At 45.1% G+C, this 17,394-nt stretch overlaps 2 protein-coding genes across 12 annotated transcripts in view; one reads left to right on the plus strand and one right to left on the minus strand.

Annotated features, from left to right (window-relative positions):
* The window catches only part of SLC6A6 (solute carrier family 6 member 6), an 88,946-nt gene that overhangs the window by 16,205 nt on the left and 55,347 nt on the right, over nt 1-17,394 (plus strand). For 3 of the 9 annotated variants that reach the window (XM_084214656.1, XM_084214658.1, XM_084214660.1), the window contains exon 1: nt 15,079-15,266. The exons of 3 other annotated variants lie outside the window; for them this stretch is intronic. Coding sequence is in view for 2 of the 6 variants with exons in the window: in XM_084214654.1 (XP_084070780.1) it covers nt 15,812-15,842 (31 nt within the window). In the remaining 4 variants the exon portion in view is untranslated. Of the gene's footprint in view, nt 1-15,078; nt 15,267-15,747; nt 15,843-17,394 lie in introns of those variants that run through there. 3 more of the 9 variants (XM_084214654.1, XM_084214655.1, XM_084214661.1) reach the window with 3 other exon arrangements.
* Nucleotides 10,574-15,521, minus strand: LOC311158946 (uncharacterized protein). 3 transcript variants are annotated; one of them, XR_014616492.1, is made up of 3 exons: nt 15,168-15,521; nt 13,363-14,713; nt 10,574-11,974 (listed from the first exon to the last, which is right to left on the minus strand). XR_014616492.1 is itself a non-coding variant. In XM_084214694.1 (2 exons), exons 1-2 carry the CDS (start codon nt 15,455-15,457, stop codon nt 14,368-14,370), a joined length of 636 nt encoding a protein of 211 aa, XP_084070820.1. In that variant the 5' UTR covers nt 15,458-15,521; the 3' UTR covers nt 10,574-14,367. The 3 variants fall into 3 exon arrangements, 1 of the variants encoding a protein (XP_084070820.1); XR_014616493.1 differs by having other exon boundaries at nt 12,591-14,713; XM_084214694.1 differs by having other exon boundaries at nt 10,574-14,713.

The raw sequence follows: 17,394 nt of genomic DNA on the forward strand, positions 1-17,394 counted from the left end.
CAAATATGAAGAATGAGAGAAGTATGTACTCGTTTATTCAGATAATGAATGTGAAAGATGAAATCATCTTAATCCTGAACTAAAAACAACTACTTCAGGATCCTGTTTTGGTAGCAAAAGATACTGGAAGAAGGTGGGATTGTATTGTGACAATGACTGTGGTAATTTTGTTTCCTTGGACTTCTTTCTCATATAAGACTTTTAAGGGAAACTCTTGGAACTTTTCTTTCACCTGAGTATTCACTTTAAGAAAGAAAACTGTGTCTTGAGCAGTGGTTTAAGCCAGTTTTTACAAGATAACCAGTAGAAAGTATCTGCTTGCCCTTGGGGCATTTTCACAGATTGACCGTACGTTGTCCCCATTTGTGCCACCACTGACAGAGCTCCAGGGCAGCAGCTCTGCCATCCCCCTGCCTCTGTCACCCTGTGTCAGACCCTAGCTGGAATCAGCCTTGCCCTTGTGGCAGCTACACTGTGTCTGACCCCTGCCTGGGTGTACAAAGGTGGGAAAAGGGTGGGCCATTTCCTGCGCTTAAACAACTGAGCACTGTTAGCTCAGGGACAATTGAGCCTCTGGTGTTTATACTGTCTTTGTCTGGATAAACTGTATGGACACAGTTCCAATGCAGCCACCAGGAGATTTTCTTGCTGATATTCATGGTGCCAGCATTCCACCCTTAATGTGTATTTTGGGCATCCCCATTTTGAATCAATACCTCTAAAAACTTCATTGTGGTTATGTTTGGATTTATTCTTTAATATTTTTCTTTTATTGAGGAAACCAAAGCTGAAGAGAGTTTCATAACATATGGTCTTCTCCATGCTCTGTAGAAGGTAAATGCCACCTCCCTGTGATGCATTTAGTCTTCTCAAGTATCCTCAAAGAATCTGGCACCAAGGATGTCCTAAGGGATTGGCCTCCCAATGCCACCTTCTGGGATTTGACCACTCAGCTCAATGTAAAGCTTCAAATATTGCTGAGGCAGATATTCAGTATGTCGCACTTCGCAGAACTTGGACACATTTTGCACACACTAGCTGTGTGTGTAAGGAACTGGGGTTAAATCAAAGAATTTCTCTTCTTCCAGCCTCCAGCTTTTCTATCTGTGTCACAATGATTGATCTCCAGCTGTGAGGAAATAGAAAAAGCTTCTTATTTAACAAGTTTTGAGTAATTCTAAAGAAGCCAATTCCTCCCTCCCCAAAACAGCACAGTCTGCATTCCTTCAGAAACATCTTCATAAATAACACCAGAAACTGAAAATACCTTTCTAGTCTCATAGGCTGGGATAGGACTTATAGGCTAGTTGCACTGACATTCAGTCCTTATAATGTTATCATTTCCTCCTGAATTCTTCCCTGTCTTCTTGAAGGTGTGCTGGATCTGCTAAGAGTGGAGAAGGTCCTGTAGAAGTGAGACCATCTTGTACTTGGGAGATACCAAGAGTTAGACCTATTTGGATATTTTTCTTGCCTTTGCATTCAGTTTGTACATCGTCCTGGGATAGCATGCAATTTTTCATCATGAAAAACATTTAGAAAAAAAGCTTAGGGAAAAGTACATACTTAAAATAAAAACAAAAATAAGCCCTACCAAACAAACTAAGTCTTGTATTTGTCCATAGAGCTTATGACTAAAAGATAATGGCATAGAAGGTTCCTGGATTTATGGCTCCTCAAAAATCCCTTTCTTCCTCAATGGCAATTATACTCCTGAGAAAAAGTCAGATGCCAGATCTAGCCCTGGCATCTTTCAGTGGATTTTTTCTAAAATCAAGAGGCTTTTCCAAGCCTAATGGTTTCAGATGTTATGATTGATGTTTATTCATTTGTCCTCTCTTCCCAAGGAACTGGCAATGGCTGTTATTTCTGTATCCAATACCACTGTTATGTCTGTTGCTCTAATCTAGCTACTTATATGGTTTCCACCATCTCAGTGTCTGAGCATATCCCAAGAATTAATTTTAAAAACCTACATAAACCCCTTAGAACAATAACAAACTCTCCCTCCTTCCAGCCTTATCCTAGGCAAGAGTCTCGAGTTTTTGAGCTTGTATGAGTGTCAGTAACTTACTGAGGCAAAGTTGAATTGAAGAAATGGGTCCCATCTTCAGCTGGGAAAACAGTGGGAAAGGCTGGCACAGGAGGAGCCACAGTGGTGATCAAGGCTGCTACAAGAGTTTGCCAGGACTAGATGTGCTTCCTCTAGATTTCCTGGTCCTTGGCCCTGCCTCAATAGTATTTTCTGTGATTCCTGGAATCTGGCAAGTCATAAAATTTTTGAGGGGCAGAGGGTAGACATGAGTTTTCTTTTGACAAAGAGAAGTACTAGTTCTGCCTGGAGATGAGCTGCCCTGATCAGCTGACACTGGAGGTGTTGCTTCTATTTGTTCTGTCTGCATTTGGATCAAAACCAGTGTTTCTGTGCATCTCCTCTCCATCTTTGTCTGGGGATTGCTGTCTGTTATTGTTGTAGACCCCCAAGACAAGATTCCTCCTGCAAACTCAGTCTCTATTTTAGATAGCTTCCTCTCCAAAAGTTGTGAGTAGTTTTTAATGGCTTGTTGGGAGCCTGGCCTTACCTATAACCCAGTTTCTGTATTTTGCAAAGCAGTCCAGGGGAAGGAAAGGTTTATGAGTCTTTGGGTCCAACAGCCTTGGGGAAGAGGGCAAATCCCACAAGCTTGAGATGGTCAAGGTAGTGGTGAAGAATTAAGTGCATTAAATCCTGTGTGAATAAGAACAAGCTGAAGCTCTTGCCAAGAGCTCTGAATCCAAGAACAGTAAATGGGAGAATTACCAATGTATAAAAATATAAATAAACACATGCCAACATTAATTGGAGGAACATGTCCTTCTCACTGACCTTAGTCCATGTGACTGTACCTCTGCTGTGAGGGACATGAGTCCTTGATTTCTCTGTAACCAATAGACAGCCCCTGTTTCCAGCTGAGGGATTAAACTGCACGTGAGGAAATAATTGAGTGCTGAGTGGCATTTTTCACACGTCTCTTTTTCAACCTGGATCAACAAAAAGAAATATCATTATATCTCATCTTTGTGCTAGAAATGAAGTGATTTGCGTACTTGCAGGAATGAGATACAGTTGTCTCAGAAGTTTTTGTTGGCAATAGAACAGGCAGCTGTCAACGCTTCAGCCTAGAAGTAGATGCAGCTCATTAGGACAGTTGGATATCATCAGATTAGCTGGGCTTGGAGATAGGGTGAGACAGGAAAACATATGACAAGAACTGGCATCACAAAACCTCCCCCTTCAGAAATACTACCTCAAAACCAAGGAATGCTGTGGTTAATCACAGCCAATATCAATACAATATATCCTAGTTAAAGGGCAGACTTGCCAAGTATTTCAGCATGGGTTTCAGTGCCCCTGGTACACATAAAAGTTATGGCATTGGTTCTGGATTATTTACTGGGACTCTGGTAATGATGTTCCTGGCATAGCACTCCTTGCAAACACGTACTTTGGAGGAGTTCCCATACTTTTTTTTATTGTCCTCTAGAGCTGTGGTGGCAAGCTGTGTGAAACCTATCCAGAAAACTGGAAGAAATCAAAACTAAAGGAAAAGAAACAACCAAACCCGATTAAAGATGTCAAAGCCTTTCTTGTGTAGGCCTAAAACAAGGTCTAAAATCAAAAGGATATGGCTTGACTGTATAAGAGTCATGGGGGAGGGAGTTTTAGATTTTCTTTCAGTGCCCCTAGGGGATTGCCTGATATATTCTGTACAGTTCTGGGACCAGAAAGGTGCTTTCAGACTGAAAACAATTCAAAGATGAATAACAAACAAAAGAAACAGCAAAAATTACCTGAGTGGCAGCAGGGACTAATTTTGAAGAAAGCTTAAACAGACTTGTGTCAGTAGCAGGTCAAGGTGACCAAGGCCCTCCAGTACTCCATGGATATGTAAAAATATGTAAATGGAAGCAGGCAAAAGAAGTGTTTGTCAGCATGCACTGCCATTGTTTGTTTTTGTGTTCAAAAGCTCTTTTTTCTAAGCACACTTCTCTTTTCAGAGCATGAGCTTTAGCTTTGCAACCCAAGCAGCAGGGATGCCTTGTGTTTCTTTAGGACTTTTCATCAGATGATCCCCAAATGCTTTTAAAGGGTGAATTAAAGGACCTTCACATTTAGAAAAAAATAGAAAAGGATTCATTTCTTTCTTCCAAAATGCAGTCAGCTCTGGTGTAAAGTAAAAGAGGATCTGGATTCTCCAGTGGGTGAGAACCTTCTCCCTTTACATTGCTGCGGAGTCACAAAGGATTCCTTACCCAACCTGACTTCCTGTCTGGGGACACTCTGAGCAAAGGAAAGAATTGGCTCCCCAGTCACGGAGAGTGTGCTGCAGCAAGCAGCACCAGGAATAGAAGCCATATCAAATTAAAACATGGGGGAGGAATAAAAGAGAGAATTGCAATTTCCTTGAAGGGTATTAGGCTTGATCATCATAACTGCTGCCTCCATTCTCAATAGCAGTGAGGATGTAGAGATATTTGTGTGATTTCTCTGCTGAGCAGCACCTCTGCTTACTCAGTACTGATTTGGGGTTGCTAGAGCAAAACCACTTCCTACAGAGCGTGGATGTGCTCTGCAGGCCTCCCAAGCCTACATGATTAGCAGAAGTTAGGAAACTTCACAGAGGAAATAACAATGCCAAGTACTAAGAGATGTGGAAACCTTAAATAGGGATGTCAATTCGACCACTACTTAGTCGATGCTAAGGGAAAATAGGAGCATGATGGCCTTAGAATCTCTTTAAGGCAGCTTTTAGTCTGTTACTAATCAAGAGGAGATTGTTTTATAAAAAAAATAAACAATTTTGATTTTATTTGAGCAGCTTCCTTCAAATATTATTTTTGTGCACACTAACTTGTGACACCCATGTGACGTTGTTTTAAGCCCTATATTTGTATTCAACATTCATTTAGCTTTCATTACTGACAAAATTTCAAATGCCAGAGGATGTACAAAACCTGATGGGTGATTTGCAAAATCTTCTGGTGTTGGAAAAATTTTGCTTATGAAATACTTTATTAATTGCTTCTATTTTATCTGTTTCCTTGCTATTACCACAGGAATCTTGAGGGCTTTGCAGCAAGATCTGTACTCCCTAAATTATAATTTCTGGGATTATGCTAAAGCACCATGTAAAAACAAGTAATAATTATTATTCATAAAATTCTCTGTTTCAAACACATCTAATTGAGAAGAAAAAAAAAAAAGAGGAATTCACCTCTAGGCTGTTTACTAATAAAATTCCCAACTACTTCTGTAGAATTTGATTTGCTGCTCAACTAGTGTGATCCTGGGAAGGAAAGTTCAAGGCCTGCCTAACCTGGAGATTTTTCTCCAGAATGCTTTCTACTGAATTGGGAATTGTTTGAGTAGGGTTTGTGCTAAAAGTATTCCCAATGCTTTTGATGTTGAGCTTTTGCTTGTTGGCTGTTGTGTGTCCTTGGCTGTAGCAATAATGCAGCAACTTCTCCTCATTTCCCTCATATTCTCAGAACAATTGAGATTTTGGTCCATGCCCAGAGAATCATAAAACCATGGACCATAGGTTTAGGGGAGTGTTTCTACAGGCACTAGTGATGAAATTACTCCTGGAATATTGAAGCTATTTAAAATTTCTTCTTGCTGGAAAGTACCAGCAGCCTGAAAGGAGGAAAAAACACCAGACAGCTTGAGAGCCTCACGTGTAACAAAAGATTAGAAGAATGGCTTTTGAGCCAAAAGATGAGTGGTGATTTTAACATGAGCACAACACAGAGGTCAATGTGGATGTTAATACAGAAACATGGGAGACATCTCACTTACATTATAGCCGAATCAAGGGATGTAGTTCTTGTACATTTATTCCCTGATCTAGATACAAGGTGGCTAAAATGATGTATTGTGTAACTGGGCTACAGCCAGGTCAGAGTCCTGCACAAGCAGCAGACTCAACAACGTGCCCTGGCCACAGCACCTCCTTGGAGAGCACTCCAGAGCAGGGGCAACCAGTGGCTGGCAACTACATCTGGTAACCATGTCCCCAGGCCACCAGCACACACAGGGAGTGTTGGGCTAATGTAGGACATTGTTGCAGAGAAAGTGCCCTTTGACTATTAGACAGCAAATTCCAGTAGAGTGACTGGCTGGGAGGCAGGTACCCACAACAGACCCACTGCCAGCAGCTGGGGGTGCCTAAATCTAGATTGGCCAAAATATTAGAGACTATGCAGCAGCACAGCACAGGCAGGGACACAGCTGACTTGTGGGATGCTGGAGGTCTGCAGAGATCTCAATGGGCCTTGGCCTTCTCTTCCATCTCTGATTGCTGCCCTGCCAGCCTTGGAGTACATTTTTGTTTATTACCCAGAGGGGACGGCAGAATTCCTTCTACAGCAACAATATTTTTTTTGTGATGCCAATGCCATGACCTTTATTCATGAAAAACAAAGTACAAATGGGGAAAGCAGGGTGGAGCTCTGTCAGAAATGTGATGTAAACAGCTACAAAGATGTGGCTGTGCTCCTCCAAAGCTATTTCCCACCAGGTAAGGATCAGAGCAACAGGCATTGCAAACACAGCAGAGATCCTATCTGATATTTTGTTAAGCTAATTGCCAATACCTAACAGCAAGGCTTGATAAAAATTGCCAAATTGAACTTTTGGTCAGATTAGACAACATCAACAACAATAGTTTCCAAAGGATTTACGGAAACAAATTCCTGTTCCAGGTATCTGCTGACATTTAAAAAAAGCCAGCCTCTTTTCTAGCATTCATGAAAGTAACATGAACAATTCAGTAGGAGAAGAGCTCCCGTTTTGTTGTGGAAACAGTCTCCGCAGTACCCTTGAAAATTCATCCTGAGGCAAGTTTGAAATAATTCATGCTTTTGCTCTTACAAAAATATCTTCATGTTTAGAGCAAACAGCTGTTTTGCTGGTGGAGAACAGCAGAAACATGACCTGTATTTAAACCTGTATCTTACTGGGAGAGCTGGGAGCTTAGCCTCCTAGTAGAGACACAAAATTCAGGCAGTGAATGCAAAGACTTCTGATGTGGCATGAATTCATTTTGAGGGGAAAGATGAGTTGAAGCCAGGTGGAGTGGCCATGTGGCAGTGTCCTCTGCTCTGGCTGGAGATGGTGCCTGTGTCCTGAGCTCAGCAGGCCAGGGGATGTGCCTGATAGACGCCGTACCCCTATCCACACGAGATATTCACAGGAGACACTGGATGGAAAAGCTCCTGGGGTCCATCACTGCCTCCACTGTGTGCCTCTGCTCCATGGCTTCCTCAGCCCTGCCACCAGGCAGTCCCAGCCCTGCTGCTCAGGGTGATGCTGGATCACTGCGACAGCCCAGCCTGGCTGTGGTGCCAATGGCCTCCAGCAGCACTTGCTATGGGGCAACAGGGGTCAGGGGTGTCTCTGTGAGTGCCAAAGGCATCCCAAACCCACTTCGGCTGCTCCACAGTTTGCTGGGATGTGCTTCCCAAAGAAATGTGGGAGTATAGGGGCAGGTCTTCACACTTCTCTCCATGACCTTCATGAGCCCCACAGACAAACTTGCAGAAGTAAAAAGGAGAAAACTTGAGGACTTTGGCTGACACAGAGAGTAAGAGACAACTGCTCAGCGCTACAGGCAGCCTGTGACCAACTGTTCACAAAATATTAACCATTTGTGGCACATTTAATAATCAGTAAGTGATAATATTGGGCTTTGATACAAATCAGAGCTGACTAACATTGGCCAAAGAGATTTAGAGGCTCAAGTCTGGATAGTTTGTGCTTCGTGCTGAGCCTATTCCACCCTGTCCCTTTTCCCGCCCTTCTAATGTACAAACAAAGCAGGATTGCTCTGGCTGGGACAGACAGGCAGAAATCACTCTCTGCAAGGATGCACTGCTGCCTTGGTAGTGTTACTGCACCCAGATAAACCTTATAAAACCAGTCTCTGCCCAGGTTGGGATATAAGCATCAGGTATCCCAAAAGAGAAGTACAGGGATGCCGCAGTGAATATTGCTGAATTTATTTTCGGCCACGGAGATTCCGGCTGAAAGATCACTTGGGAGCGTGCCAAAGGTCCAGAAAAGGGAATTGCTGGGGGAGGACCAAGGTCACCCACGCCTGGGAGCCGCTGGCGTCCCCGCAGTGACACTGCCGCACGGAGCGACGTGCTGCCAGCCGAGGTGGAAGCCCAGGCATCTCCTGGAGCAGGCGGGCGATGCTCGGGTGTCGGTGGCCGGGCTGTGCCAGGGCACGGCGGGCAGGGCAGGGCCGGGCTGGGCCGGGCAGCGCTGCGGATGCTCCCGCCTCGCTCGGCCGGGCTGGAGCGGCGCTCCCGCCCCGGCTCTGCCTCCCTGCCACCAGATGCAAGCAATTTGTTTTGCATTTGGACCGGTAGTCTGGAAAACGCTGTGTTTTTAAGTTTATATTATATGCTTGCTTTCCAGTTCTGTTAATTAAAGTCATGATACTGGATGAGCAGTTGCTGGATAGCTTGCAGGGTTCATTTTAAATTTCTTCTTTTTTCTAGACACTCAGGCATTTGAAGCCCTTTCTCTGTTTGTAGTACATTAATTCACCTAGCTAGAAATTCCATCTGCCTGAACTCGTACAAGCATGCATTTGGGAATGGTTTTGTCTCTTACAGTATTTCCTCCAGTGTTTGCCTATATCTTCCAATGTAATTTGTCAGAATAAACAAAGTATGTAAGGAGTGTATAATTGTCAGTTATACACTCCTCATAACTGTTTCACCATCACTTTGAGAGAGAAGGGAGCAGAGGGACCCATAGGCAAATAGAAAAAAAAAAATAGGAGCATGTATGGATTCACTCAAGTGATCACTCTTCCTCTTTGGTGAGTTTAATCCATGAGCTTTTCTGGAGCCATTGTGTAAGTCAGAAGGCTCAGCTGCCTCCACAATACATTTTTGGACTATTTTCCACAGTGATCTCTACTGTCACCTGGGATGTGGTTAGGCCAACCCTGCCCAGCTCAATAATGAGCTCCAAATGGAAATGGAAGTGGTTCTGCAGGGCAGCCTCAGACTTTGTTGACCTTTATTGCTTTCAGAGTGGGTCTGCCACAACTTCTTCCCTGTCTCCCAACTGACATCTCCCAGATGTAACTTCCCAGATTCCATGTCACCTTTGCTGCACCCATGTAACCATCTTGACTTGGCAAGACCTGTTGTGCTCGTGAGGCCCAGGAAATCTCTGCAGGCTGCGCAGCAGCAGAATATTTATTTGCAGCATGGCAGGTGTGTTACTAGCAGGGAAAGAGTCATATTCACCATGTGCATCATCTCCAAGCACACCATGTGCTACTGGAGCAGTGCTAACAGAGCACTTGGTCCAGTGAGGGAACATCACTTAAACTGCCCAGATGTGGAGCTTTGCTTTCAGGACTGAAATGCTGAGTGTGGACATGTGCAAGGATGGGCCAACATCTGCAGAGTTTATTTTGGTCTGCAGACAAAGCTCAGAGTCACTCAGCAAAGCTCACACGAGCTTCTCCCACGCACGAGTGAACATCACCTGAGCTCAGCAAAGCCTTTCTGTGCAAATCCCAACTGCTCTGCATTGTGTCAAACAATGACTCCAGAATTAGATCCAACAAGATGTCGACTTTTTTTTTTTTTCCAGCAAGCACATTCAGTGACTTAGCCTTTTCAAGGCTTGTATCTTGGTTATTCATACTACCATTTGCCTTCTTTTGGAAAATTGAACTCATGCGATAGAGAAATTTTATGTGTCAAATTCTGATGCAGAAATTCTGGTATGAGCGCTTCTGTAAAATGCAGAAGTGGAAAATGGAGGTTCTATAGTAGGAAATTATTTTCTTGGGTGGTTTTTTAAATAAACTTTACATGATTAGGCCAGCAAAGAACAATGCCAACATCAAAAAATCCATTACCTATTCTTCTTGTCCTGTTTTTGGCAAATTTAGGCAGGCATTGCAAGATTTTATAAGAACTGTTATGTAATAGTTCAGGCAAAAAATGATTAAAAGAGATAAGTTATCATATATCTAGTACTTGGTTATCAGATTAAAAAGAAAAAAAAAAACAAAACAAACAACAACTGGGAAGTGCAATAACTGGATTTGCTAATGCCATATAAAATAAAAAGATGAGTACATATTTGGATTGCTGCACAGGGCAAGTACCACAGAATTTTCCCTAGGGAACATTCCTCTATTGGCAAACTGTGGTCAAATGCAACAAACAAATCTTTTTTGTCTTTAATTATTGTGATTCTGTTTAAAAGTTAGAAGACGTCAATTTTAGCATGTGGAATGCAGTTGTGAAAGAAAATGAGTTTCCTGAATTTTCAGGATTGACTCAAATTCACACACATACTGGTTATTTTAATTTAAACAAAAAGGATTTTGTTTCTTTATCCTGTTACGTAACCCTGGATCTATTCTCCCTTGAACACACAAGTATGATTATCATTAATCTTAAAGGGAAACAGTTGTCTTTCAAAATCCTTTCTGAATTTCTAAACTTTTATCTTCTTTTTTTTAAAGTTAGATCCCAAATGACTACATATGAATTGAAGATGAAAGCACATTGTTTATTTTTTTAATTAGATTACTTTAATCTCATTTATACATAGTTCTTCTACTGTTCTTCCCAACAGCAATAGCGAAGAAAAAAACATTGTTTTAGAGTGACTTCCAAAATACAAACCATACGGTTCATACAGCATCCAGCAGGAGACAGACTACCTGTTATTACTTTTTTAGCTCATTTTTATGAAACTGGATAGCTTTCAGTTCAGAGACATTCTTTAATAATACTTATATTTTTCATTCTATAGTGCATTCCTTTCAAGGATTTTAAATTGCTCAGGAGATCTTGAAAATCGCAGTGAAAACCTTTGGATATATGAGAGGCTTTTATTTCCAGGTAGCTGACTGTCAGTTAACTTGAGACACTCACTTTTTTCAAAAGCCAGTGTGACCACTTTGGCTCCAGGCTGTTTGGTTCCTGTGTGTTTGCCCCTCACTTTAGGAATCAGCCAGTGTAAAGCAACAGGCATTTCCAAACTCAGAAAGGACCAGCTCCAGCCTCTCAGCCCTGCTAAGTGCCTTAAGTTAATTTGTAATTAGCTTGATGTAAGGAAAGGACCAGTGCAGGCAATCCCATAATGGCTGGGCAGTCTCAAATATAAGCAAAATAGGCCAGCCAGAGCATTAAAGCAAGAGAATTTAATGCCAACTGGCTACTTTTCAAGAAGATCTGTGCTTTTCATTGCCTTTGTGTTTGTCTTGTAAACCAGGTGAAGAGCTCGATCACTGGCAGGTTCACATGATGGGGAGTGTACCAAAAACACAGGTCATGTTTTGGTTTCTGTTTGATACCTTATTTATGTATGATTTATATGGATAAACTAAGAAAAATTAACTGTCCAGGCCATAATTTCATCTAAAATAAACATAGACTAAAACTACAGCAACTTAGTGGATTGCATGGATTAGTGAGATATCCTGGTATGTAACAGCAACAGCAACAATTTATTCCCCAATTTAGTAATGCTTAAAATCTGCAATCCAGTGTCACTCCATGATATGCAAATCCCTTACAAAATCTGCTTCCCTTTTTCAGGCTCAGGATCCTCTGCTATCCAGGGGAACCCCAAAGACTGACCCCATATAACTTTGTGTAGGAAATTCATGTATAGAACATCATTAATGTAATATACTTATTCAGACCATCTTTTTGCCATTCTTGCTTACACAATCCTTTTACAGACAGTGCTATCCATTTCTCTCCTATATTTCTGCTGGACTTTGTGCCTGGATGAACTTTGTTTTTTTTTAATTGTAATGTTTATTGATAAAATCTTCCCAATCCCTGCAAAATCTCCTCTTTGTCCATGCCCAGTCTTGGTCCCGAGTCCATCAAACATCATGTTCCCTCTAGCAGCCAAACAATGAAAACCAGGTTTCTCCTGAAAAATGAAGAAATATTAAATCAGTTACCATTTAAAATTAATGAGAATTTGCTTATGAGCATATTTTAGGTCCTGGTGTAATATCCCTCCCTCCACCTCACCTTATGGAAACCTGGATTAGCTCTGCCACAGCCTTGGGTTAATATTCATCCATCTGAAATCTGGCACTCACATCCCTGCCCCTCAAGACCTCTCTATCCGGGTGCAAATACAGTGAATCTCTCCTGACTTTCGTGCCATCTCAGTACATTTCCACACATTGTAGCCAAGCTGGGGATTTGGCCCAGTGTCTTTTTTAAACCCTCTGACCCAGACGTGGAGATTAAAAAAGAGTTGTGTTATCGGATTAAACAGATACAAGAGGCACTCGCTGCATCAGCATCCAACACCTTAAAACTCCAGCAAGTAGATCAGCATGGTAATGACAAAAATAGTCTCTGAGAAAGAGGGAAATCTCAAAGGAAGGTGATGGTGAACCCGTGCCTTGGGCTGGGGTGCAGAAACCTGCCACTCTGACTGGTTAAAGCAGCCACGGGGATATGGTGCTCTGCTTGCTCCAGCATCTTGATACAGGATACATTCAAGGTATAAAAGTCATTTGAACTCCACCTACCTGTAGCCAGAGTGATTTTGGCCTTAGTTAAGTTTGGGTTAACGTCTTCACAGTGGGGTTTTTAAGGGGTTAGGCTTGATTGCATTATGAACTGCATCAGCAGACACTGAAATCAATAAAGCTGCAGAAGCAAAAATTCTAACAGATTAAAAACAGACCTACATGAAAAGGATAGTAATTTCAGGCACCATTTGTATGCTTAATATTTTACACATGCTTATGCTTTGTAATTTGGGCTCTAACTTGTGATTTCAGTTACATAAGAGAGTGGAGAAGCCAGAAGCATTAGTGCTGCTGTGTGCCACTGCAGCTGAAGGCAGAGCTCCCCCAAATATTCATCAGGCACGTTCTCAGAAGTTGTGCTGTCTCATAATGAAATATCAGATAGCAATGTGCACATTTATGGCACAAAATTATATTATTATTATTATTATTATTATTATTATTATTATTATTATTATTATTATTATTATTATTATTATTATTATTATTATTATTATATTGGTTCCAGGTACTGTTTACATGCCTCTGCCTTCAAAACAGCTTTGGCTGTTGGTTCTTTACCCCAAACATTTTATTTTTAAACACACAGAGAAATCATATGCTTTGTGTGGCTCACTTTTAAGAAGGAGCAACAGAAGAAGAGCGAGTAAGAGACAAAATACAGACTTTGATTCCTCTAGAGAACTAGAGCAAAATATTCCACTGCTGTCAGTGGTACAGCTGTGCTGGCAGGATCCTTCACACAGACAAGGCTCCAGCCACTACTTACATTTCACTGATGTGACTGCTGGCTCCTAAGCTGCATCTAGGCATCCTCACTGCAACCAAACAAGTGGCTCAGCTGGTGAGAAACCTTTTGCTTCATTCCCTAGTGCAGCCAGAGCCGCCTGTTTGTGGTCCCTCGTGGAGCCTCACAAAATGTGAGCTGCCTCCTGCAAAGGATGCCTACGAATCAAAGTTGCAGTACACAAGAAACCTGAATCAGAAGACGTAGGTGGCAGCACGGGCTACATCGTTCCGAGTTTAAACGAGGCTGTTCAGTGCAGATATGTCATCAATTAGCTGTGTATAGCCTATCTCTAGCTGGCTTTCTGCTAAAAACCTACTCCTGTTCCAAATCAGCTCGGATACGGAAAATCACAGAATGCACCGGAGTCCAGGAAAATCGGCTGTATGACTGTGGCACAGGCTTTTCTGGCATCCTATATTGTCATCAAAAAGTGTGCAGAATGGTGCAGCTTTTGCAAGAACCACCTAAGGAAATCAGCCTTTTCTGAGACCTCCCCGGAGGCTGCTGTGATGGAATTTGATCCCCCCAGCAGCCTATGCATAGGTTATGGATTCCGGAGGTGGTGCCCCAGCAACTGCTGTCCTAGTTTGTGGGGTAGAAAGGTATCTTGTATTCGGGAAAACCTAGAGAGCAGAGGTGTGGGGACTATTCACTCTCCTTTGGTCCTTCCCTGCTGTACCCAGTGCAAGGTTAGCATCGTGGGACTTCTGTGAAACACACATGCCCCAAAATCTCCTTTTCACCACAACTGTACCCCCACAATGCAAATGGTATTTTTCAGTACAGAGGATCTTACTAAGTCTTCAGCAGGGGTTATATGAAAATGCCTCGCGACACTGCTGCTGAATCCTTTCATTAAGAGAACCAGGGGGATGCAGGTAGCAGAGCAAGGACATGTTTGAGTCATATACCCGTTCGCCTGCAGGGGAAGAGGACCTGCTTTCGGTTCTGTGAAACCCGACGCAAAACAAAACGTTGCCCTGCTCATTTTCCCCGCCGATCGCCCCGGCCGTACTCTGTCCTCCCGCTGCGACCGGGACTTTCCGGTGCCGGGGATCGCGCGTTTGGGAGGCGGCAGGGCAGAGCAGGGATGTCCCAGCCTCCCAGGCACCTGCCAGACCACGCTCCCGCGCTGCCTCCAGCAGCAGCAGACGGCTCCGAGACCAAACCTGTCCAGAAAGGCCGGCAGAGCGGCACCGGCTCCAGAGTCCAGTCCCCCGGAGGGCCGGGGAGAAAAGCGGGCGCGGAGGAGCAGAACCAGGGCCCAGGCGCAGGGACAGGCAGCGGCGGTGACAGCGCCGTGGGATGCTTTTTCTGTGAGAAGGGCACTCTATGTGTAAAGATAAAAAATAACGATTAAAAAAATGAACGAAAATGAAAATTACCAGTCGAGATCAGCGGTTAGGAGCCCTCGCTCCGCTCCCTGCCCGCCGCGGGACGCGGGCCGGGTCCCTCGGGGCGGCCCCGCTGCCGCTCCCGCTGCCCGCGGGGGAGGGCGGGCGGCCCGGGGCGGCCCCCCCGAGGCGGCGGCCGCTGCCCGGCGGCCACTGCCCCGCACCCGCCCGCCCCTCCCCGCCGGCCCGCGGCCGCCTGCCAGCCCGGGCTCCGCCGCCGTGTCTGCGGCATGGCCCCTCCTCCCCCACACCCCTTCCTTTAGGCTCCCCCCTCCCCAGCAAAGAAGAGGCCGTGCCGGTGTTTTTCCACTCAGCAGGATGGGTGATGCTCAAAGCTCCCTCATTAGACAACAGACACGAGAGGTCAGGAAGAAAGCGCTTATAAATTACCGTTTCCTCCTGCTCGGCGCAGCTAGTCGCGCCGCACCGCTCCGCCGGACGCGCCGCAGGGGCGCAGCGGCGCGCAGGCACCGCGGCCAGCGGACACAGGTACCGGCACCTCCCGGGCGGGACGGCGGGCGGGCGGTGGGGCTGCCGCTGCCGCTGCTGCCGCTGCGGTGCTGGCGGCGGCGGGGCCGGCGCGGAGCGGCGCGGATCGCCCCTCGCTGCCGCGGCGAACAAAGGGGCGGCCGCTCCGCGCCCGGCGGAGCCGAACCGAGCCGGGCCGGTGGCGGCGGCATCGTCCTCCCTTTGTCCGCCTCGACTCGGGGTGCCCCCGGGCGTGCTTTCCCTTCCCCCCTTCCGTTTATTTCTTAATTCATCCTTCTCCTTAAAGCCCCCTCCTCCCCAGCTCTCGCATTACCTCGGCGGTGTTTTTTCTCCCCAGCGGTTATTTACCCCACACCCCCCCACACCTTGCGTTAACTTTTTTTGGCGATAACATTCTCAGCCATTCCCCTTTGGCGGCCCTCCAGCACATCGACGGCGCACGCTTCTCTCCCCGGCTATTTTTGCCCATTTTTCTCCCACCCCTCCCCGTTGTGCTTTCTCTGTCTGCCGTGCGCTAACCTCGAGTGAAGAGACTGGTACAGGCAATGCTACATCTGATGCTAATGGGCCTACCTGGTGGGTAATACCGCTGCTGCTGCTTTCTTGTGATTTCCCTCATTTTCCTTTTTATTCCCCTCATTTTCCTTTTATTTTGTGGGTTCTTGACGTGCTGAAATCAAAGTAGTGATGGGGCTTAGAAATAAAACATAGGGACTACACAGGGCAGGTTACCAAGCTCAGCGTAGTGTGAAGGGGTGATAATTCTGGGTTTGTTTGGGGATAACTTGGATCCAAAATTCACCCTCTGGCTTTAAGATAATGAATGCCCATTGCTGCCTGGTATTATAGCAGGAGGTATGTGGGAGGACTCACAAGGTTTCCATATAAGAGCATGGGAGAATTTATTTCACCCAGGCGAAGAAATGTGCAGAGTATGTGTTATTTATGACACTGAAGGCAAGCTGTGTTGTCCTTAGGCAGCTCCAAGAGTGGCAAAACTTGGTATTTAAAACCTGTAGAAGCTGATTTCTGCTGTTTAATAAGAGCTATGTTTAAAGGGAAGAATAGATGAAAATAAAAGAAGGGGGAAAGTAGTGGGAGAGCAACATGAAGAAATACAATCCCACACTTATTCCAGCACAGTTTGTGCCAAGGTGTAAAGATGGAGGTTTTTGATGAGTTCCCATGTTTTTTAACCGTATTGGGAAAGGCATTAAGAAAATGTGCCGAGAGGAGCTGGTTACGTTGATAGTGCTATTTTGGTAACTGCATTTTTTTTTATTGCTTGCATGTGAAAATGTTTTGAGTTTTGGACTAGCAAAACAGTGGGGCAGTCCTGACGGGGACACATGTCATCGGCCGTGTAATTCAGGGCTCGGGTGACAGTTGCTACCGGTTTAGATTTTATGGCTTTAGGTTTGAGGGTAAATCAGCCCGTTAAAACCTGCTGCTGTGGAATTTCGATGGGAGAGGCTTTGGTGAGAGCTCTGATGGTTGCTGACAGCCGGGTGTTTACCTCTGGGTCTGCGTTCAGCCGAGCTGACTGCTTTCTGGCATTGCCTGCCTTTGCCACAAGTGTTACGGAAAGGTTTCCTTGAAGGTTATTGGGGGTTTTTTTAAGCAAAATGTGTGAGCAGCTGAGGCAGCCAGCAGCGTGACAGTGACAGTCTCCCTCGCCCGGACCAAGTCGAGTCCGAAGCACGAGTGTGGCAGGAGGATGTCTGTGCTGCCCTCGTGAAACTGACATTGGAAACTTCATTTGTGCTACTTTCAGAGATAGTATCTTCCTGTTTCCCCTTCAACTGTCTCTTATCTGCTTTGCATGTTCTCTTTTTGTCCTTTTTCTCTTTATTTGCCTGCCACCTCTGTCCCCTCCCCTTCGCCCCTCTCTGCCTGGGTGCCCACTGGAGGGCGACAGACACCTTTCCCCTGCCGGGGCTGCCCGGGACCCCGGCCCGCAGAGGAGGGGCCGCTTCTTGCTGCCCTTTGTTACCCTGCTGCTCCCACCTGCGCTGCGAGGGCTCGTTTCTGTCACGCTTGGCAAGCAGCAGGAGGTCGCAGGTGGCACCGTGATACCTGTAGGCCCCGAGAGGATGGATGCGTGCTCGGGGGGGCTGCATCGAAATCC

Source organism: Fringilla coelebs (genome assembly GCF_963513975.1).
Source record: "Fringilla coelebs genome assembly, chromosome: 13".
Lineage (NCBI taxonomy): Eukaryota > Metazoa > Chordata > Aves > Passeriformes > Fringillidae > Fringilla > Fringilla coelebs.

Bases quoted from the DNA above. Each gene is read 5' to 3' on its own strand.
- LOC311158946 (XM_084214694.1), bottom strand. From the start codon at position 15,457: ATGCCGCCGCCACCGGCCCGGCTCGGTTCGGCTCCGCCGGGCGCGGAG. The intron at 14,714-15,167 runs GTAATTTATAAG...CTTTACACATAG, and splicing joins GCGCCGAGCAGGAGGAAACG to AGTGCCCTTCTCACAGAAAA.